The 22,213-nt window shown below is 53.9% G+C and overlaps 6 protein-coding genes across 6 annotated transcripts; 3 read left to right on the top strand and 3 right to left on the bottom strand.

Annotated features, from left to right (window-relative positions):
- The first annotated feature begins 1,182 nt into the window (after positions 1 to 1,182).
- Positions 1,183 to 2,884, top strand: BDZ83DRAFT_731098 (cutinase-domain-containing protein). The gene is made up of 3 exons (XM_060512861.1): positions 1,183 to 1,595; positions 1,678 to 2,072; positions 2,146 to 2,884. The coding sequence occupies exons 1-3, from the start codon at positions 1,362 to 1,364 to the stop codon at positions 2,765 to 2,767; spliced, it is 1,251 nt and encodes a 416-aa protein (XP_060364546.1). The 5' UTR covers positions 1,183 to 1,361; the 3' UTR covers positions 2,768 to 2,884.
- A 1,614-nt stretch (positions 2,885 to 4,498) lies between these two features.
- BDZ83DRAFT_578639 (uncharacterized protein) lies at positions 4,499 to 5,017 on the bottom strand (the record flags this gene model as incomplete). Its single annotated transcript, XM_060505151.1, has 2 exons — positions 4,499 to 4,677; positions 4,882 to 5,017. The coding sequence occupies 2 exons, from the start codon at positions 5,015 to 5,017 to the stop codon at positions 4,499 to 4,501; spliced, it is 315 nt and encodes a 104-aa protein (XP_060364545.1).
- Positions 5,018 to 8,100: 3,083 nt separating this feature from the next.
- On the bottom strand, positions 8,101 to 8,734 carry BDZ83DRAFT_719894 (uncharacterized protein; the record flags this gene model as incomplete). Its single annotated transcript, XM_060512221.1, has 2 exons — positions 8,101 to 8,394; positions 8,462 to 8,734. The coding sequence occupies 2 exons, from the start codon at positions 8,732 to 8,734 to the stop codon at positions 8,101 to 8,103; spliced, it is 567 nt and encodes a 188-aa protein (XP_060364544.1).
- Positions 8,735 to 16,460: 7,726 nt separating this feature from the next.
- On the top strand, positions 16,461 to 17,915 carry BDZ83DRAFT_558510 (Alpha/Beta hydrolase protein; the record flags this gene model as incomplete). Its single annotated transcript, XM_060503538.1, has 2 exons — positions 16,461 to 16,737; positions 17,080 to 17,915. Coding segments are annotated over 2 exons (1,113 nt in total), but the record flags the coding sequence as incomplete, so codon positions are not given.
- BDZ83DRAFT_350360 (uncharacterized protein) lies at positions 17,841 to 18,971 on the top strand. Its single transcript, XM_060502519.1, has one exon. It carries the CDS (start codon positions 18,154 to 18,156, stop codon positions 18,934 to 18,936), a length of 783 nt encoding a protein of 260 aa, XP_060364542.1. The 5' UTR covers positions 17,841 to 18,153; the 3' UTR covers positions 18,937 to 18,971.
- Positions 18,972 to 19,005: 34 nt separating this feature from the next.
- Positions 19,006 to 20,301, bottom strand: BDZ83DRAFT_752556 (uncharacterized protein; the record flags this gene model as incomplete). The annotated part of the gene is made up of 1 exon (XM_060514217.1): positions 19,006 to 20,301. One exon carries the CDS (start codon positions 20,299 to 20,301, stop codon positions 19,006 to 19,008), a length of 1,296 nt encoding a protein of 431 aa, XP_060364541.1.
- Between the last annotated feature and the right edge of the window lie 1,912 nt (positions 20,302 to 22,213).

Here is a 22,213-nt window from a genome sequence, read left to right as displayed (position 1 = left end):
AGATGTAGGCCTTATGCTAGAGAAGCCACAACCACAATCACAAGGAGTATGGTTGTCAGAGCAGAAGAGACGATACGGTTCAGTTGGCAGACTATAAAACGATTACTTGCCTGCTTCGAGTAAGGAACTAGTATAACAAAAAGCTGGTAGGCCCTGAGACACACTTGAGGGTAATAGCGTAATTTTAATATTGCTTCACGTCCGAATGCTGTTCAAGATGCCACAGCGACTATTAATCACACTGGTCAATTCTGGAAAGCAAAAGCTCGACCTTTACCTTAGCCTTGGCCACGGCTGTGAATTTTACGTAGGCCTTCATGGCTGAGTTACTTGACCGAATGCGCCAAACAAGTACGGTCTCCGCCCGCCCTTGATAATAACAGAGCGATATTACCTGCAGCTCCTCCGAAGTCGTGAACCAATACTCCGTCATAATCATGGTTGGCCGTTGTCAAAGTCGGTAGCATCCATCCTATTCAAAGCACTCCATCTACCTCGTCTCTAGTCAACATGCTCGTATGACTAACGGTATACACACGAAACAAGGCGCTAGATTGAAGCCGGTGCCCCCTGTTCAATCGTCGCGTCAATGCCGTCTACCTGATGCTGTTCGGCAACAATGAGTCCTTTCACGGAAGGGGGCACGTAACTCTTTGCCAGAACTGTATTGCCAATAGCGGAAATGTCCTCTTTCGCGCTGTCAGGGAGAACCCATGAGACTTCCTAGTAGTCCCTGGTCGAAAGCCTATCTTCTTTGTCTGCATGGCGAAGTTAGGCTCTCGGCCGTACACTCTTTTCACACAACCAGCAGAGGGGAGACGAGCGAGTGGTTGACTACCTTATAGAATGGAGAAATAGAAGTAGTTTCTGTCCAAGTGTCTCGCACCGACGACCAGAGCAAGAGATCTCAGCGCGGGACCACTTGATGCATGCATGCCCTCTCTAGGGGAAAAGTGAGTCCAAGATCGCAGATCACGGCTGTCCGATCCCTCCGAGCTGCAGCCCTGGAGTTGCCGGACAAGCCGTCAGGTAAAGCAATGAAATTGAAAGAGTTCGTCCACAATTTAAGGTATGGCCCTTTTATACAATCAATTAAGGTTGAAAAAACATTGGCGCTCATTTGACGTTCCTTAATATTAATTGCTGAAGCGAAAGGGAAAACACTCGCTCTTATTGGCGATTCCACTTTGGACAGTCCAAGCTTCAGGAAACGTAACTTATAGACATTGCAGAAACCAGTGTCTTTGCATATGACAGTTCTCAATATGTTTCTGTTCATTTAGTGGTGCTTCCTGAGAAGGAAGCAAGAATTGATCAGGTACTAACCCATATACGCTCATTACAACACGTTCGTTATCATCATGAAGAGATCCACAGCCATCATACTCGCCTTGCAGTGCGTGTTGACCCCAGGCCTGGCAAGAGTAACACCACGAAGCGACTACGTAGGAGAAGCAAGCCAACCCGTTCACTCTCTTCAAAACCGACAACAGGGCTCATCAGACAAAGGTGTCTTGGAGAATGAGGTGCGCGATGGCACCTGTAAGGATACCATGTTCTTCTTCCTCCGCGGAAGCACTCAACAGCCGAATATGGTGAGTAGACCCTGCTTACGAAGCCTCAGTGGTGTCTTCACCTTGAGCGCATTGAGAACTGACAGGATTTCGTCCATCACAGGGACTGCAACCGGGCCCTCAACTCGCGGCGTACCTCCGCTCAACCCTAGGCGCGGACAAGATTGCCATCCAGGGCATTGAATACTCCGCAACGCTGCAGGACAACCTCTGCATCAACAACCAGCTGTGCCGGCCGCGCGAGGTCACCAGCGCGAGCACACAGATCCGCGAGTACATGGACCAGTGCTCCGACTCTGATGTCGTCGTCGGAGGGTACAGCCAAGGCGCTGCGATGCTCTCCAGGGTGATCTCGGACAGGCTTGGATCGGAATACAAGGACCGCATCGTGGCCGCCGTCACGTTTGGCAACACTATGCAGGTGTACAACAAGAACACGATACCCGGTCTGGCACCGGAGAGGGTGCAGATGTTTTGCAACAAGTTCGACCCGGTCTGGTGAGTCTTCAATCCTCGCCAACTTTTCATATGAAGGCACTGAGACGATTTCGCTAACACCATGTGACCACAGCCGCAACGGTCTACCCCTCGGCGCCGTGATGCCAGGCCACAGAGACTACCGCCCCTCCGCCAAACCCGCCGCCGAGTTCCTCGTGCAGAAGCTCGCCGCCGCCAAAGGCTGGACCACCGTCCCCATCGTCTCGGACATTGACCTCTCCCAGTTCGCCGACGTGGGCTTCACCTTTCGCGAAATCTACCGCGGCGCACCCGCCGGCAGCTCAACCTCCTTCAACGACGGCACCGAGCTCGCCAAGCTCGACAGCGTGCGCGTCGTTTCCATCTTTGGCCGCGGCGCCGCGCGGGTCGACGCGCTCGGCGTCAAGATGGACGGGGGAGTCGACGGGGCGCAGGAGCACGGCGGCGGCGGCGGGAATTTCAAGGAGCTGACGCTCGAGGAGGGGGAGTACTGGATCAAGACGGAGGTGTGCAACGGCCGGAAGAAGAAGAAGGACCGCGTCGGGTTCTTTCGTGCGTCGACTAGTTTGGGCCGGGTCCTGGAGGTTGGGTCGAGGACGAATGATCGGTGTGTTACGTTTGTGCCAGATGAGGGCCGCTCGTTTGTGGGTATGCATGGGGAGTCTGGGGAGGAGGTGGACTCTGTTGGCTTTATTGAGTATCCAAAGCTAGATTAGACAATAGCGGTGGATTGAGTCACCAAGCAAGAGCATGGTGGTTGTGGAAGGGCACCATGGGATGGTGCGCATGGCACGCGAGAGTCGGTGAAGCACTTTGAACGAATAACAGAACGGGCCTTCCTGGTAGAGATTCTACCATGTCATAAACCTTGTGCCACCTATTTAAGGACGAGAAGTCTGGTATGAGAGACTTCCTGTATAGCACAGCGTGGTTCTGATGTGATATTTTTGACCTTCTGGGCCGCGCCAAAGATGATACAAATCTCTTGATCAAGTGTACTCGCACCCTCTTTAAGCGAATTAAGAAAGTCAATTTCGTGTTCGTATTATCTATAGCCGTATGTGCATACTGTTAGGAGTATAGAGAGACGAGACTGGATAGACTAGGCGGCTCGCTGTTAGAAACATGTCCCTTTTCTCATTTCCTTACGAACGTTCACGGCATCAATAGACTCTTAGCTCCTCTAGAGTGTTTCATTCCGCCAGACCATAGAGTTGAATGTATTTATAATGTCTCGAAGACCATTTGCCAATTCGTTCCGTCTATAGGCATCGTCTATACATTGTATTCGCCTTCAACACCTCGCCACCCTTCCTTCTAATCTCCATGCTGGACTGGGATTTCCGTCTTCCCAGATCTATGCCATTACAAGATCTGCAAGTCTAACACCAAAGGGCTGCGCGCGCTATATCAAGACTTACAAGTATCGGGACCCTCCTGAAGGCAATTACTAGCAACTCCACTGGTGCGATGGTACTGATGAGAGGGAGGCCCAATATCGTCTGTGTCTACCGTCTCAGGTATTTAAAGCCGGCAACTGGGCAGTCTGCTAATGTCTTCCGCAAAGTCAGGTTCCCGTTCTACGTGAACAAGCCATTGATTTGTTGGTTAAGACCGAAATCTTGAAGCTGATTTGCAGTACAACACCTCTATCTTTTGACTACAGGTTAATAATTTCCATTTACTGATATCATGACCTTCTCATCACTTTCCTTATATACGTAACAGTATACTCAGAAAGCAAGCAGGAACTATGATACCTAATGGTCCGTAGCACTGCCGGAAAGCCCAGTGGGAGGCACGTTCTTGGGGAAGGAATCCTCACGCCCATGACCTACATCCTCTGCGGAGAAGAAGGGCATGATCGGCCAGCTACTATGGTTGATCGCTCCAACACGGTGTCCAGTCAGCTTAGTCTGGCGAAAGCTCGGTGTACTTATACCAGTTGAGAGGCTAGGCAGTCGACTTCCATACTAGAAGGACCATGCGGTCTCCCAAAGTACGAGGATGACGAAGGGGGATTTTGCAACTGACATACAAGATAGCAGCGACCGAGGCGTCAGGTCTGGCTCGTAGGTACCAGACGAGCACTTCAATCCTGTGTGAATGCTTCTGGTCACTTTCAAGACGCCATGGACAGACCTTTCAGTCGTAAACGTGGACAAGAATCAATTAGTGTCCCAACGCGATGCTAATACGATTACATTGACAAATCCATCAAGCCTTCTTCCAAACGCAGCCCGCATGCATTTTCATCAACAGTCAATCCCAGTCCCAAGGAGTCCTAGAACAACTCCCGCAGAACCCATGTATCTGTTTTATGTGTGTGTCTGCTCACAAAAGCTGTGACGGCATACTGTGTTCTGCTTCATTCTCGCTACCTCCTAATGCCTCATTGAAGCAGAAGGCAAGGTGAGGTGTGGCGAGAAGTATGCGGACATTCATCCTCATGACGCCTTGCCAGCAGTCTGCTCCTGCAACTTCTTGGGGTCGAGGTGCTCGTCGCGATCCGCCTTGATGGCCTCCTCGCTGTCGGAGGCGAGCTCGGGCTTCCAGTGGCCCTTGCCCTGCTTCTGCTTGGAGAGGGAGTCCTGCTTGTGCTTCTCGTGCGTCTCGCTGTCGGTGTCTTTGACGGGGAGTGTTAGCTGCCATCTCCAACAGACAGGAAAGGAAGAGTTGTTTCATGGGTGGGAAGGGTTGGTGTTTCGCAATGAAGGCGTCATCGAAGCTTGCAACATCACCAAGTGAATACTTCAAGCTCAATTGCCATGCATCATTCGGTTGGTGTGAAAAGGAAGCAAGTGAAAAGGGGAATAGGTAGTAAACTCACGTCCAGAAGACTCCTTCAGACCCTGCGTTCTCGTCGTGGAGATGCTGAAGCCCCGACCGAGAGAAGCAGTCTGTCTACCGACGACGAAAGCGCCGCGGGCGATGGGGCGAGCTGACAGAGCGATGCGGGAAGCCATTGTTGCGTAGGTATTTGGTTTTTTGATTTGTGGTAGAGGAGGGGAGGGTATCACGGTGTAGGATGGATTATCGTATCGTGGTTGCAGGCAGATTCAATTGAATGGAAGAGAATCGATCGTCAGTGAGATATTAAACAGGAGGAACGAAGTCACGACAATTCGGTAAAGAGCTCAAGAAGGAATAGATGTACCTAGAGCAATAGCAATAACCTAGGTTAAACTACCTAGCTAGACGAGAAGCAGCCGCCGCCCAAGCATGCGGCGCGCCGCTTCGTTGACCCGGCCCTGACGTCACTATTCCATGCTCTCCCTCCCCAATTAGGTACATGGTGACATCTCCTCAGGACCGAGCTTTTTCCTTTCCCCAGCTGGTTGCAGCAGCGCAGCAACCCGAATGGCTGGAAGCATCGCTGTATCCCCGCAAATTGCCCGTTCAGAATGGGAAGGAGAGAGTTGCAGAAGACGAGGGCGGGGGCATTGACCAACTGCCTGTCGACCATTTGCAAGCCCACCGTCACATCATCAATGAACCATCGTCGCTCAACTTGGAGCCTGTGATGGAATGTCCTTCACATCCGTCGTCATCGGACCAACATGCCTCTATAGTCGTTTTATCTCACGGGCTTCTCCATGACCAGCTGGCCAAATCTCTATTTTCCAGACCTTCCTTCCTCCCTTACCCCTGGCGGTAGACCCCACCACGGAATCATACCCATGACGGGCTTTTTCTTCCACTCTGGCAATCCACGCTCCGTGCTTTGCTGCCCAGCTGCATCGTCATCATTGGCTTCCCCACCTCTCTCATCAAGACAAAGCCCATCACGTGACCGTGACCTTCCCCCTCCCACTCTCCAAACCATGATGATGCTTATCGAATCCGTACACGCGGTAGTAAACCCGCCGTGAAGAAGAGGAATAGTAGTCACAGTGATAGCGATACTCAAAAGTCATCAAGAGCATCAAGCGGCAGGTCACCTCACCTCACCTCACCTCACCTTCATCGCCTACTTGCAGCACTCAATCCCCGCCAACCACCCCCCCCCCTTCTCCCTTCGCGGCACCATGCAGAAACTCAAGCGGCGGGTAAGCAAGGCACCTCAGGTCCCTCCAGCCCAGAATGAAGCCGGGCCGCGACCCAGGCACCAGGCACGCCGCACACCAGACCTCCTCCTCAACGCCCCTGACAGGAAATCCAACCGATACAGAAAACAAAAAGTGAAATCCATCTACCTCTCTTTCCCTAACCGCCCTCCATAGAGACATCCGGCGCCTACAGAATCATACCTCGTACACAGGGCAATCGCAACCAAACAATGATAACACCCTCCATGCTAAACTCTCCTGCACAAATGACCCGACCTTCAACCCCATATCCCCGAGCTCAGCTCTCGGCTCAAGCTCTTCCCCGCCTCTCCATCGTCCCCTCCTCTCGGCGAACAAAGGGGGTTTTGAGAGAAGTCCGGGTCGGTAATCTATGTCCGATTTACTCACCCCCATCTCACGCAGCTCCATAGCAGTCGTCTTATGATATTTTGCAATATATCAGCAAATATCACGGTTCAAGAAGGGGTAGTATGTAGTAAGCATGAGGACGGCATGCAGTCATCTCTTTATTCTAACAGTCGTGAGATGTACCTGATGCCGTTGAGCAAGACTTCAAATCTCACTGGTCGCATTTCGTCTTTCACCAAGCGTCGGTCCTGTCACCGTGATTTGAACCTACCAGTGGCTCGTCACTTAATCACACGGTTGGCAGTCACTGCATGACACTCAAGATAGGCAAGCTTTGATGAACATATCGTATATTGCATTGCGCCTTGCTGGCTTCGCGCCACAAGATCAGACAGCTTGGTCTAATCCCATTCAACACCATTTCGCATCTTGAGCGTTTCCTGTACAACCCCAAAAGGTATCCCGTTCTCCGACCCAGAAACCACAAGAGCCATTTATCGTCTCAAAACCACTACCCAAGAAACACACAACTCTTCCGGGATGCTTGCGAAAGTGCCCAGACAAGGTATGACTCCACCACCAACCGTTTCCAGTGTCGCGAGGTGCTAGACTTGCACCGCCGGCATATCGAGCAATAGTAGTAAGAATAGTCCATCCTCGAATAATGAAATGAGAGAAGAGGCGCAAGAAAGCAACAAAGGACTCCGCGATCCCCGTCCGCATCGCTCAACCAAAACAGGTAACAATGCAGAGGTTCGCCAGCAGGCCGCACCCAAAATTCATAACCAACTCCACCTTTCCCAAAAAGGTATTTCCCGGTACCGTTTCCAAGCTTTGGAGATTTGCCGCAAAACAATAGCAACGCATGTCTTTGCCCGCCACCACCCATTTGATATTTCCCATGTGAGCCCATAACAGAAACACCTGTTGCCCCCCCGCTCCGAATAAGTTGCTGAAAAGACACTCATTCTATATGTCGAGATAATCTTTTCCGGAATGACTTCGTGACCCGTCGAGCACCATGATGAGCAACAGAAATTTTGAATCATCTTGGAAAACAAAAAAGTCGTCCCGCTGTCCGTGAAAAAGATGCCAAGAATTAATTATATCCGAGAACTCCGCCGTGGTGTGATTTCACACCGATGCATGTCGTGAAAATGCAAAACCATTCGTGTGGAAAACGCCATTCGTGCAAGTCCAACCTCATCTTGCGAGGTAAGGACACCGAAAGATTTTTGTCGAGTTTTTTTCTTTGTAGTCGAAAGTATCCGAAAAAGGGAAAATGGTATTGATAACTTCTCATTCCGCGCCGTTGGAAAAAAGCCTCTTAGGGATTTTGTCGGTTAAACAGGGTATGTCGTTGAGGTTGTTTGTACAGGAGAGGAATGTTGTTTGAGCCAACAGATGACCAGACCACGCCGGCAGTCTAGCCATTAGCTTGGGGTACCCAGCCCGCAAGAAAGAAAATCATCGATGCCATTGCCATTTTTCGTCCTCTTTTTTTTCGGTGCCCCCAAGATGACCGGTGTAAACAAGCCGAATGAGCAGAGATTTTACACATCAGCATGCATCGGCACAAAAGGCAAGGAGTGTGACCCCGAACCCTCTGTCACGAGAGCGGGATCAACTCCTTACCATCTGCGACCCATGCCCTGCTGCATCCTGGCGGGGGAAACCGAAGGCGGCGGGCTCGACATGGTGATGCCGGTGGCAGGGTTAACGATGGGAATGGCATTGCGGGCGCGGGTAGCCGCAGGCTGATGAAGCTTGAGGCTAGACTGCTGGTACGCGGGAGGGATGAAGGCGGGAGAAGAAGAGTTCAGCGAGAACCCAGGGGCGACGGTCTGGGGTTGCTGCGTCGGCGAGGACTCGGGAGAGTTGCTGGCCAGAGACGAACGCTCAGAAGAGCTGTGGATGGAGTTCATCTGCAGCGGGCGACCAATATTAGTCACCGGATCATGAGAGACAGATCCAAGGCTCCGAGATACTTACGTCGCTGTCGGTCAACAGGCCAGGGCAGAATTCCATGTCATCCTCGAGGTCAAAGGAGCGACCAGCCTCGAACTTTGTGCGGAAAGCGTTGAGAGTAGCGGACTCGGTCAGCTCCTTCATGCTTCGCACGCCGCGGAACTGCTTGTGCTGGTTCTGGGAGACGGATAGACGGGGCGCTCTGCGATTGCGGCCGCCATGATGGTTGTGGGAGGCACCAGGGACGGCAGGGGTGGGGTGCGCCTGGTGGTGGTTAAACTGGTAGTATGAAGACATTATCTATGAATGTTTCGGAGGTAGATGCCGTGGTGATGTCGTGGTGGAAGGTCGGAGAAGGGGTGCCGTTTTTTGTTGGTTGGGAAGCAGTGTGGCGGATGTGCGGGTGGTCTTATGTGGGCGAGCCGAGCTGTGCGGTATTATTGCAGTTTGAAACACAAACAATGAAACCTGCCGAGTCGACGTTGTGCGAGTGGTTAAAAAAATGTGTACGATGAATAGGTTCAAGGTAGAAAAGGTCGTTGGAAGAAAGCAATGCTTTTTCTTTTAGGTGGTTTGATATGTATGATCGTTTGTGGAAGCGTTTTGTGGTTTAGAGGTTTTGATGTTGCGGTGGGAGTAAAAAGGTACGTCTGAAAAGAGGGGGGAGAGAGATGTTGAAAAGTATCGGGAGGGAGGAATCCGGAGAAAGCGATGGTTTTGTTGGTTCGAGCAGGACGGTGGGAAGGGTGGGAGGACGGTGGAAAGGTGAGCGGGCAGGCGAGAGGAGCGACGAGGGCACGGAGGGCAAGGAGAGGACACTGGGAGGGAAGGGGGGCGGCGGTGGACCCACAGGCTGCCCAATGGGAGATGATCAGAAGACAGTGTAGCTGCAGTGAATACTGTGACTCCACTCCTTGACGCCATATGCGAGTTCGCCACCCTGTTTCCATTGGCTGGTAGATCTCAGACTATAGCAATCAGGGACTAGCGCGGTTTAGTGGGCTGGTGTAAATTTGGGGCGTGGCGCCGGCTGCCGTCAACCCTACCAGTGCGGCGGACAGTACATTGTCGGGGTGGGGCATGGGCTGGCCGTATTTGGATGGGGGAGACGATGGATGAGTGAGTGAGTGAGCGAGCGATGGAGTGAGTGAATGAGACTGGGGCACACACACTCACACACACGGTACACTAGGGTTTGAATGTATGTTGAACTGAACGGTGAGGTGACTGCGCAGCGGGCGGGAAGACCAGGCAAGATGTGGGAAGCGAAGAGTTACGTGTGCCCGGCAAGCCTGGGTGAACCTGGTCGGGGGGTTCGACAGTGAATGCTGAGGTGAAATGCATTTGCAGCGGATGCACTGGGGGTCTGTCCAGCATGGCTGGCGGGATCACAGAGAGTATGGTCCTCCCATGCTCTCTCTCATCTTCACTTTCACTTTCACTTTTGTTCTCATTCTCACTCTCACTCCAAAGTTCAATACCCATCTCAGTCTGGCACACACACATCTCACCGTCAGTCTCGGCAGACGGTCAATCTGCATCCCTCCTTCCTCCCCTTCCTCTTTCCCATCTGTCCCCATCTGAGGCATTCCACGTCGGAACATGGACGCAGGGCAAGCTGATGCGTGGCATGCAGGTACCGAGTCTGCCCGTTGCAGGACGCACTGTGGGCCTTGTTTTTCTTCAATCACAGCCCTTTCACGTTGCTGACAGCCCGCGAAGGAAACTCCTTCCCCCCCCCCCCCCAAAAAAAAAGCCTCCTGAGTCGGAGAGTCGCCGGCGCCAGTCGCTTGTTCTTGTTCTTGTTTACAATTCTGGTACCGCTTGCGGCCATGCGAGAGATTGGCTGCCCACACCTGTCATTCCAGAACCCCAGTGTGCGTGGTGATTGATGGGGAATCAACCAGGAGCACATTCAATATTGCTGCGGTACGAGAGAACAGAGCGAGATTAGAGATGAGACACCATACGGACGGTGGATGAGATTGAGGGGGGCACAGCACTCCTCCCTCCCATCTTGCACCGTCCAGCATCCACCCAGTGCCACCGTCCACCGTCCACCGTCCCCCCTTCTCTCCCTGCCACTGTAGTCTGTCAGTAAGTCTGTTGTCACTGTAGAATCCTCGAGTACCTAGCCAGTAGTGTCGCCCCCCCCCCCGGTGAATGCCATGGTGCCTCACCCCAGGCTGTATCGAGATGTCTCTCCTTTGTGATCAAGTGACCATACTCTCTCTCTCGCCTCTCCTCTTGCGGTCTTGCGGCTTGTCTTGCCTAGGGGACTCTCGGTCCTGGCCGTGGTCCGACCAACGGCGTGTGTCTTGCTCTCGTCCAGTCTTCGCCCGTACGCTTCGGCGTCCCTCTTTTTTCTTCTTCATCCCTCCCATTATCCGCAAAGCCTTACGCACTTCAGCACTCTCCGACCTCGTCCGGAATTCCAGGCGACGCTAAAGAACCCTCCGTGGCGGATGGTATTCTTGTTGTCATTGTCCTCGAGGTAGTCCCGCCCAAAGTTCGGCAAACTTGCCAGTATGCTTTGGGCTGACGCGGTGCAATATCTGATGAAAGACAGAGAACCTTTGGGATGCACGCACGATGGCATCGTCTTTTTTCCGTAGTTACTCTTGATCTATCGCATGCTCTACTGCTCCCACAGGGGCATTAAACTGGCGCAGTCTGATGTTCAGAAACACGAGAAACGCAGCCTAGTGTTTCCCATTTCCCACGCTGCAATAAACACCGTACGGAGAATCCAACGGTGGGAGTCTGCTTCCCAGGTTCCTCAGACTCGGCTGGCTTCATGTCGTCCGCCCACCCACAGTGTGTACTCCGATCAGAGCCACGAGAGCATCGAAAGGTCGACTGTCGAGCGCGCCCGCCTGTCTGCTTCAGTCCAAAGTGAAACCCTCCCGACCCTCTCTGCTGGGTGGCCCTGGTCTGGCCGAATCCCAACCTTTGGGGGGAGAGCCAGCCCTCAGCCAACTAAAGATGGGGGAAGAGGGAAGGGGAGGGAAACATTGGAACGGACGGGACTGCGTGATGCATTGTGTGCACTGGGCGGTGGGCAGACTGAACGGCAGAGGACGAGCTGCAGCTGGAACAGTGCAACGGACCACCCGCCCACTCTCTCTTTCTACCAGTATCTCTCTTGTCCCATCTCCTTCGCTTCTTCCCTTCCCACCACCTCACGCACCACTAAAGTCGGTCCACGGTACCACCAGCGGTCTGGAGTCTGCACAACTGCACGGCGGCAGCAAGACAAATGAATTGTCGAGGCTTCGATCTAGCATCCAGTTGCGGATACGTACCTTCCAGCGTGGGATTACCAGCCATGGACGACCCAAACAATGTCGCCGGCTGCTCACACTGTCCGCCATCCACACTGTGATGTGGCAGAGTGCCAGAGACATTGCCCAAGGCCCCAAAGATCCTCCACTTCCATTGGGTACGTACACATGAAAGGTGATAGTTGCACACTGCTGCAGGAGGTTAGAGCCCCGGGATGCATGATGGACAACGAGGCAGTGGCCCTCTGCTCCCCCGCTGCTACAGGAAAGGCAAGGTACCTACGTGTTGGTGCCTGCCCTGCCTCCTGTGTAAGTACCTAACCTTCCTTGCAAAAAGAGAGAGAGACACACACACAACACACACGCACCCGTCGACGCACACACAGGGCTGTGAGCCAGTGACATGCAGACACTGGGTGGATCTAGGTGCCGCTATGACTGGTCGCTAGACCCCTGGTCTGGTGCAAAAGAAAAACAATAACCGAGAAATGACCATGGGCCCTTGACCTTCTGGCCTGGATTCGGAAACGTGGCGGCTGGCACGCTTGGAGGCGAATCAAGCGACAGACCGCATGCCGAATGTCACTTTTGTGGACCTGACAATTTAGGCATCAAGTCATGTAGCCCACAGTGTGCAACTGCCACTTCCGCAGGCTGCAGCCCACCTGCCGTGGAAGCTACCACACCTCGCACTTTTTATCTCTCACACAGGGCATACCGCAATTGCCCACCTCTCACACCAGAACAGGGAAGGCAGCATCTTGAGTACGTACTTGGGCAGTCAGCACCTTCAAGGTTCTCTTTCCCTTCCACCTGGATGACCAATTTTTCCATAAGGTGGACAGTGGCCCTGCCCCATCACTAACAGCGGGGCAACCGTTTGCCAGTCCGTAACTGACCGATCTCACCGTCACACTCACACTCATAATCAGTCACCCCACTCACTCACCCCACTCACTCACAACCTGCTCTTGCTCTCTTCTCTCTCACCTCACTCAGTCCCGTCTCATGGTTTACGCAGATCTCAGCAAAGGTCGCTCGCCCCAAATCGTCACTCTCTGCCCCTCCCCCTCCCTCACCCCAGCATCATCATCCGTCAGTGGCCAAACCATGAACAGGCCATGATGGAAGCCCCAGACCTGTTTATCGATCCATGCCTTTTCTCTTTCCATTCTAGCATTTCTTGACTCTCGGCTTTAGTCATACAGCAACTCTCCGGTCCGGTGTCGTGCATGCGTACGGATGCTCAGTACAGACATCATGCCCATGATCCGTCAGATCTTCCGACTGCCGGGCGATGGACAGCTGCTGCTGCTGCTGTTGCTACTGCGGAGGCGCCAGGTCGAGATTAAGCTAAACTTCGACATGCCACACGCATGGGAGCAACTCTATCGCCATCGATAACAGCTTCCCGCTGCGGCGGAGGGCGCCAAAACGCCTTCTAGACCAACTTTCGACTGGGACCATACGTTCCACACCTTCTATCCGTATGGCAAAAGCATGGGATTTGCGGTGGTTCCCGACCTTGCACCAGCACTGCATGAAGTCGACGGGCCTCCTGCGCGACCACGCCAGCAGTGCCCCTGGGCCAGACCCTAGAACAACTGTGTCTCTCTGGTCCCTGGTCTCTGCTCCCCAATTGTGGCACAGTATAGCTCCCTTGTCCACCCGCCGATGGCTGTGAAGGCAGAAGGCAGAAGCGCTGAAGGCTGAAGCCGGCATTGACAAGTCGCCCCTGCTGCGGAGGCCAATCAGCCAGTGGAGGTGAATCGGGGCAGGGCACGGCTGGGGCCCCTAGGGGTCTTGAGAGAGGGTCCCATAGAAGATGGGAAACCATCTTGAGACACCTGACGATGGCTTCGTGATCTCTACAGTGGAGCTCATAGGGGAATCCGAGTGACGAAAGGGGGCAGAATCGCATTCCCATCAACGTGTCACCCCACGTCCCAGTCCGTCACCTCGACAGTCAGCCCGGTCAACCAGTCAGTCACCCAGTCCTCCGATCAACCGTCATCCCGCCCGCTCGCTCTCTGCCCTTTGGCAACGCCGCGACAGTCACAGCGCCGGTACGGATACATGGCCAGGGCTCATCTCAACTACGTAACGGGCATTTGTTCCGTTTGCCTACCGTTTCCATGCTATCCAGTCGTGCCAGTCACCCAGTGTCCCATGCAATGGAACTGAAGGCTGCTATTTTGGTCGCCCAGTCGGCTCTCTACGCTACGGATACTTGTTGGATGCTTGCCCGCTGTGTAGAGAGGCCAGAGCCGGACGGTCCTGAGCTCAGGGTTCCTGGATTCGCCCGTGCCTGGGGAGGCCGAGGACCCTTTCAGCAGACTGCAGCAGACGTAGGAGCGGCATCCCCTCCATTCTCCAGGACTTGTTCCATATCGGGACAGGATTGACACACTCAAACCTCGATGTCCTTCTGCCAGGCCCTTGTTTTTCTTGCGAACGAGCTCACAGCACAATGCCTGCAGCAACGCAAGCCAGCATTCGCCAAGTTGCCAGGGTCTAGACGGCAAGTAAAGAAAAGCAAGATGGATGTGTGGGGATTCCGCCATTGAGTTCGACCTTCGCTGTCACACAGTTCCTGTTGACGCATCCAATCCACGCACGATGCTCTACACCTACCAACGCCGAAGCTCCCCTGGAAGGAAGGATTTGATGGCTGGTTGGACAACCTTCTTTTGTTTCTCTTGGTCTCCAGCCTCTGGACCAACCTTCCAGCCTCACCAGCTGTGCCATCACCAATCAGTCTCCTGCTAACCTTCAAACCCTACCATATCAACGCCCGCGTGAAACCACAAGTGTGCGATGTACATGGCGGTGGACGGCATGTTTGCGCCCATGTGTGGCAGCTGACGGAGGATCGGTGTTGTTCCTTTGAGTTGACAATTGACGTTGGTCGGCTCACCCCACGAGATCTTACGGATTTGCTTTCTGGGTGAATAGGATCTAGCAGCCATGGGAAAGGCAAGGGAGGACGGGGCAGCCACAGACACACGGACGGCAGACCAACAACAAGGTTGAGGGGGACATGGGAAGACATGGAAAAGCCCCTTCTTCACTGCCACACCGCCATTTTGGCATTCAAGGTTGGGCCAGACTCGATCCAGACAGCGGATTGTGTGCATCGCTTGCTGCGGCGGCGGATTATTCCTCTCGCCTGTCTCACCACCTCACCTCGTTCCCCGGGTTCTACGCCAACCGTCTCAGTGGGGGGACGCTCCGACCACCTCGCCGCCACTCTCTCTCACCGTTCCCATCTTCCCCTCCCCCTCCTTTGTCCTTTGGGGGGTTGGAGAAGTACGAAGACGACAGCTAGGAGCTGAAGCTTACTTTGGGTTGGCGAGGCAAGCACGGCAAGCTACCAGCTGAGCCACCTCCGTGGACACCATTACCTACGGATACACTATCTACCTGGCTTGCACCGTATAGGGCTTCCTGCATCGACGGTAGAGCATCGAAAAAGCAAAAAAAGGAGGAGTAGGAATGCGAACGGTTCGGTGTCGCCAGCGACAGGGCCGGAACAGCAGTCAACCAGCCAAACCGACGCATCTGGCATGCCGGCGGCACTCAACTGGTGGTGCATGGCATGGCAGCCATGCTGTACCATGCCAAACGGCACAGTGCTTTCTTGGCGGTCTGCCGGTTCAGGGCTGCCAGCAGGTACAGACAGGAGCGTGAGGTGACTGACTGGCTGGCCTGCTTGCTTGCTTGGGTCGAAGATGGGCTTTACTGGCGAGCGAGTCCCGCTCCGCTTCCATCCGATGCATCTCCGGCGCGGATGCAACAAGACGCAGCATCTCGCGGCGGTGTCTTGGACTCAGGTGGTTCGCTGTCGGGACTCGACGATATGCTGCCACTGTACATAGGGCAGAGAAAGAAGTCTTCATTCTTTCCGCTGTATGCGCTGTTCTTCACCCCACTCAGTCACCTTACCCGGCAGATGTTGAAGGTAAAGGGCAAAGGCAGGGTCTCCGAGTCCCGAGTGAATGGCATTGTTCAGATTCCCACTAAACAAAAACAGTCGAGGACCCGCCCCATGGCCAAGGCCCCATGCTGTGCCCATGGGGGATCGAAGGAGAGAGCCGGCTACTTTGCGACGTCACCCCTCTCGGAGGGGCACGGAACCTGGCGGCGACGCCGACGATGAGTCTAGGGAATATGCGATACCTCTCTTCAGGGAAACGCCTCAAGTTCACGGCTCGGTAATTTGCAAAAGTCGATCTAGCGACGACAGAAATCCACCGAGGAAATCCAAACCTTACGATACCTGAGCGATTGTTCCCCCCGCGGTGCCTGTGATACTCGGCTGTACGGTGCTGCCCTCCTCTACCCGACCTCCGTGCGGTGACGGGGCTTCCGTCCCACCCCGGCGCAGCATCCGCAATCCCATACCCGCGGATACAATCCATCATGTGAAATCTGTCCCGCAACCTTGACCCAACCCTGTTGAACCGCAACCGCAAATCGTTCCCGCGCACACCCCAAGCCTCGCAGCCCCGGACGGTCGCACAAACATCCATACTACCAAGTGATTGGGCCGAGAATTCTAGAACACCTCTCTCCCCCCAAAAATCCACAGGTGGAGAGAGAACACGATGAGGGACGGGTTACTGGAGAGGCACCTCCCGCAGATAGGCCTCGGCCTAGGCCTAGCAGCAGCGACCGCCGCCACCCTCCTCGTCCTCATCTCCCGCACCACCACCGCCTCCGCATCCGCCCTCCCGGCCCCGCGCCCGGCAAGGGACAGCCGCAAGACGGCCCGCTCGCCGAAATGGACGACGACGCGGGACCCGGGCAGTGACGAGCGGCTTCCGTACCCGCCCGACGTGTTTCCCGGCGCGCGGGACGTCGCGACGGCGTACGGGAACTTGCGGGTGTACGAGTTTGGGCCAGAGGCGGCGGAGGAGAGGGTTCTGTTGCTGCATGGTATCGGGACGCCTTGTCTTGCGTTGGGGGGTATTGCTGGGGAGTTTGTGGAGAGGGGGTGGAAGGTAATGACTTTTGGTAAGTCTTTCAAATGATGGTGATGGTTGCGATGATGATGAGATTGATGACTATGAGAGGGGGTATATGTCGATGAGGATGTGTGATTGTGGTCATGAGCCGTGATATCCGGAATGTGAAGTGAAGAACATTGTTCAGTGCGTTGTTCAGTGCGTTGTTCAGTATTCGAATGATCATGGCAGCTTGGGTCTTACTCTCGAAGCAAGCCACTCATCTCACACACCACACACCACACACCACACACCACACATCACACATCACACATCAGACAGAACTCCCCCTCTCTCGCTCTCTCCCCCTTTCTCACCCCCTTCACAAGCATCCCCTAACTAACACCGCCAGACTTCTTCGGCCGCGGCTACTCGGACGCGCCCCTCGACCTCCCCCACGACGCCCGCCTCTACACCACGCAGATCCTCCTCGCGCTCGCCTCGTCCCCCTCGCCGGGCTGGACCGGCAACGACGCCTTCCACCTACTGGGCTACTCCCTCGGCGGCGCCGTCGCCGCCGCTTTCGCCTCCGCGCACCCGCACCTCGTGCGCTCGCTCAGCCTAGTCGCGCCGGGCGGGCTGGTGCGCAGCGGAGCGCACGTCGGGTGGCGGAGCCGGGTGCTGTATAATGCCGGGTGGATTCCGGAGTGGGTGAGGAGGTGGGTTGTTGGGCGGAGGCTGAGGCCTGTTAAGGTTGGAGGCGGGGTGGGCGGTGATGTACCGGAGAAGGAGACTGTTGATGATGATGACGAGGAGGAGAAGAAGGAGGAGTGGGATGAGCTTAGGCTCGTGGGCGGGGGACGGATTGGGGAGGTTGTGGGGTGGCAGCTTGCGAGGCACCCTGGGTTCGTGACGAGTTATATGTCGACGATTCGGCACGCGCCGATTTATGACCGCGGGGACGAGGAGTGGAGGGTTCTGGCGGAGGTCTTGGAGGCGAGGCGGAGTAGCTATGGTGGTGGTGATGTTGGTGATGGTCGAGGATGGGCATCGGAGCCCGGGCTGAGAAAGGGGCGGGTGCTCTTCCTGCTCGGTGAGGACGACGACATCGTCGTGCTCGGGGAGACGGTGTGGGATGCGGAGAGGGTGCTCGGGGAGGACGCGGTCGAGGTCATTGTCCTTGGGGGCGGGCACGAGATTGCTATCACCAAGGGGAAGGAGATTGTCGGTGCCGTCGTTGCTGCGTGGGAGAGGAGGGCGTAGGAAAGGCGAGACGTGAGGTGAGAGAAGAGATTTTTGTTCTTTCCTGCTGGGGGTCTTTCTTGGACGTTTGTATGATGATGAAACGAAGGGGAAGAGTTATTGGCTTTTGGTAGGTAGAGTCTTAGAGTCTTTGGGAGAGCCTCGTATAGATTATATGCTAGAATGGAATGGGTCAAGAGAATTTAGAACGGATTGAGAGTCTGAGAGGAGGAGGAGGAGATTGATGGAGCTGTGTCAAGTAAAATCCAGGCGAAAATTCGTTACACGTTCTGGGACAGTTCGTTTGTCTGTCGCTTGCTTGGGTCTGTTTGCATGTCACGATCCGTTCTATCTCAGGGAGAAAGTGGTCAGAGGTTTATTCCGCCATGGAGAAGCATCACAATGGAAAGGCCCGGCAAACCAAATGCTAAGATGGAATTTCGTTGCTACGCCTTGTCTTTTGCGTTTCCTCCCCCCCCCCCCCCCAAAAAAAATCGAGATGCAGACTTCCATCACAACTGTTGTGTCTTCCTCGATAGATAGATCACCCCCATCAGAAAGAAGAGGGAACATCTCCAAGGTAGGCAGACCAGTTGTGAAGGGAAAACCTAAACACACATGCAAAAGAGATCTAGAACACTCCAAACTGCCCACGCCAATGTTCCCATATCCCCGTAGTCCCAGTGTCATTATGGTATCCCGAATGCCGTGTCCCCAATGTGTCCTCGTGTACCCAGCGACAGAAAAAGAAAAAAAGACGAGCCAGTCCCTCCCGGCTCAAGTCAGAGAGAGGGCATCCTCAAAACACCCGCCGCGGCTGACGGACAACCAAGGTCGACTTCTCCAATGCGGCAAAAAGAGCGAGAGAGGACACACCGAGAGAAGGGAGAGGAGATGGGGTAGAGACTCAACCCCGCTTGCCCTTCCTCTTATTATTCTTCCTCTTCTTGACCTTGCTGTTCTCGTTATTGGGCTTCAGTTGCTTTGCAGCAGTCTCGTCGAGCTCCCCCTAGACAGGCTGATCTAGGTCCATCTGTGAGCCAGGCGCTTCGCCCACACTACCGCCCTTGTTCCAAATGTCTTCGAACTCATCAAATTAGTCAGATGGAGCCCTTGCTTCTTCTTGCGTGTCCATGACGGTCATGTACTCCAGTCGCGCCGTGGGTATAAAGTCCGCGCCTTCGCGTAAGACTCTCGGACAATCTCTCTCTTGCACACGCACAGGTCCTTTCTCGAGAGCGGCCATTATCTTGTTCTTCTTCTCTATCAACTTGCGCATGGTCTTGAAGGAGGAATACCGCGGGTTCTCTTCGAGGGGGCCGAAAGCACAAATCAGCCAATCCTTGAACTTGTTGTCTGACCTTGCTCCTGCTTGACTCCTCATGCCCTCGTCCGCCCACTCTTGGGGGAACCAACCGACCAAGCTCGTGAGTGCGATGGTGCTGAATCGTTCCATGGGATGAGGCGGATGTGGAGTGATCTGGTGACAATGAACGCTGTGGCCCGGCCGCTTCCCGGACTTCGTCTTGGACCACAGCTGTGCGAGACTTAGACCAAGCTCAACAACGCGAGGATTTTTGAGATCTTCGGTGCCATTTCGCATCGTGATGAGAATGTTCTCGGGTTCAATGTCACCGCACAAGAGCCCAACATGCATATGCTTGACCGAGTTGTCGAGGAACTGCCTGAGAACTTCCATCCTCACGTCGAGGTTGATATCAAGAGTCACCTGGTGATCATCGTCGGATTGATGAAAGATGATGGGTTGCTCATCGTCAGGAATGAGAACGTCGTACTCATCCCGGTCGCAGAGGTCTTCGATGGAGAGACCGTCAATGTACTCCATGAGGATGAGGCCCACGGTTCTGTAACTAGTCTCGCCCTCGACTTTGCGGACGATAAACTTGACTGCCCAGGTGCCATAGTACTCCGCGATGGTATGGGGCCAGCCGGTCAAGTTGTGGTGATGGAGATGCTTGTAAGCACAGCTTTCGCGACAGAGGGCACCGTCATTGAGCTCGATGTTTTTGATCGGCGCGCCGTAGTCGCTTGGCCAGAGCTTATGGTCGAATACTTTGGCCACGACTATGCTCTCTTGAGGTGGGATCGGTGCGTGGTCATGGTGTTTCTTCCAGGCGCGCGGCTTGATGATCTTGCACTTGAGAACCTGGGCTCTGCTGTTGGTTCCGCCCGAGATGATTTCCACGATTTCAAGCTGGACCTGCTCGTCTTCTGGGACCTCTAGGTCAGGATCGAAGTCGCGTAGCTCGGGGCCGGGTGGCGGGTTCCAGTCGTATTTGGTAGTGCCGTGCGGGGCTGCAGGCTGGTACTCCGTAAGGGTCAGTCGCTTGGTAGGCTTGTATCGATCGTAATCCACACGCGAGCGAGACATTGTTGGTATGTTTGCGCTGGAGTATGATGGTCATGTCGGTTTAGCGCGCGGCCGGCCGATGACTGAAGTTGTGTGTGAGTGTGTAGTTGAGGAGAGAGTGGGAGAGAAAGAGAGAGAGAGACAGAGAGAGAGAGAGAAAGAGGTGTGTGTGTTTGACCGAGAAAGCGGGGATTTCCAAGAGCACCTGCTCTAAGTCGGGAAGGGGCGAGTGGACTTTGAAATTACTTAAATGACCGTGATGAATTTGATGAATTGGGCAAACGGAGATGAGCTGGGTGATTCTTGAGGGATATGAGTCTTTTAAGTTCAGAGGTTGGCTAGATGGGGTGTGAGGTACCTTGAGGTATCCGGCAGGCTCACTGCACAAGGCACCTACCTACCTTGATGCCTACCTTAGAAGTTTGCCTTGCTTAGGTACCTTGCCTGGGTCGGACGGCGGGAGGTGGTGCCGTGCCCCGTGCAGGCAGACAGCCTGCATACAAACAATAGGTTGCGCAGGAAAAAAGGTAGTAGAGGCATTGCCCCTGCGCGGTCGTGATGATTCCCTTCAAAATTTCCCCTTGTTTTATCTTTTGTAGCCCATTTATTTTGCTTCTTTTTCGCTGTAGTTTTGGTGAGATGGTTAGAGACACCTGTTGAAGATGCTAGCTACCATTTTCTTTCTTTTCTTTGTCTCTGCGTCCAATAAAGTTTCGTTGTCGCTGCCTTCATTGGAAAATGAACTATACTCTGCACAAATAGACTTAGCTTTCTATGCAAAAAGAGGCATCAATCCACTGCAGCATATTCGTACCAATCTATGACATTGACACATACTAGAAAACCAGAATCATGTACGCCAAACAAAATTAGGCCACCTATTTCTTACCTACAGAGATGCAACAGGTAATCGCCTTTAATGCCGTGGGCTTTCAGCTTCCAATTGGCATAAGACATCCAAAGCCCGGTTTCATTACGGAAAAAGCCCAGTAAACGGAAAGCCCGGCACAGGCAGGCACTTGTAGCTCTGTGCAGACAAGCGCAGTACTGAGGGAAGACTTTGTGTATACATGAGCCTGCCGATTTGAAGATGGAGGGCTGATGAACAGGATACGGCACCATCATCGGGATTGGAGGGCAAAGGGGCTTTGAAGTTCTCGTTGATTAGACGTTGAGATCCTCTTCAAGGACGGAAACATAGAGAGTTCCAGGCAGATATCAGGCCTGTAATGCACGCATAAAAGTCTGTGGGAAGGCGGCATTTCTGTTTGCTATTGCATTCCTTGACCCACTCCTCTTCTTCTCTCTGCCATCCATACCAGACCAACATCACTCAAAAGCCTTACATCCCCTGAGCCGACATTCGACTTTCGAACACGGAAGTCATCGGAGCTTTCCTTCAGCATCAGACAGCTACCCAAGATGCAGTCCGACGCCATACCAGGCGACCCGCCTCCAGGATCGACAATAAGTCATTTTACTCATCCAAGACCGATTGCCGAATATGTATTCGATGCGAGCAAGTTAACTCAAGCAACTGATTCGAGTATCAGTTACCAGTTCACCCTGGTCGGTCATCATGACGGACCACGTTACATGGTTGTTACTAGACTTCTATTCCATGGAGATTACGCCCAATGTGACACCGGAGGAATTGTGGCGAGCTGGAGTCGGGGATCGCGTGAGGATCTCCGTGATAGATGCCCGCGAGGATGACCGCGTGGAAGCTGCGATCTTGGGCTTCCTGGTGGAGGCACGAAAGAAGACCCCGCTGTATATTTTTGCGGACTGATTGCTGGATTGAGGATTGAGAAATGAACTCTGTGTGACGGAAAAAACAGGATAGATTGCGTTGCATATGGTTTGTACCAGAGGGAAGGATATCTGAGATTCGAAACATGGTTATTTTCGTCATCTTTTCCGGAGTATTCGT

Source organism: Colletotrichum acutatum, assembly GCF_030867785.1.
Source record: "Colletotrichum acutatum strain CBS 112980 chromosome Unknown BDZ83scaffold_51, whole genome shotgun sequence".
Classification (NCBI taxonomy): Eukaryota; Fungi; Ascomycota; class Sordariomycetes; order Glomerellales; family Glomerellaceae; genus Colletotrichum; species Colletotrichum acutatum.
The sequence above is the reverse complement of the archived record's forward strand: the minus strand, read 5'-3'. Positions and strand labels throughout refer to the sequence as shown.

Coding starts and splice junctions, on each gene's coding strand:
- BDZ83DRAFT_731098 (XM_060512861.1), top strand. CDS start 1,362: ATGAAGAGATCCACAGCCATCATACTCGCCTTGCAGTGCGTGTTGACC. Junction 1,596..1,677: donor GCACTCAACAGCCGAATATG/GTGAGTAGACCC, acceptor CGTCCATCACAG/GGACTGCAACCGGGCCCTCA. Junction 2,073..2,145: donor AACAAGTTCGACCCGGTCTG/GTGAGTCTTCAA, acceptor ATGTGACCACAG/CCGCAACGGTCTACCCCTCG.
- BDZ83DRAFT_350360 (XM_060502519.1), top strand. CDS start 18,154: ATGGAGCTGTGTCAAGTAAAATCCAGGCGAAAATTCGTTACACGTTCT.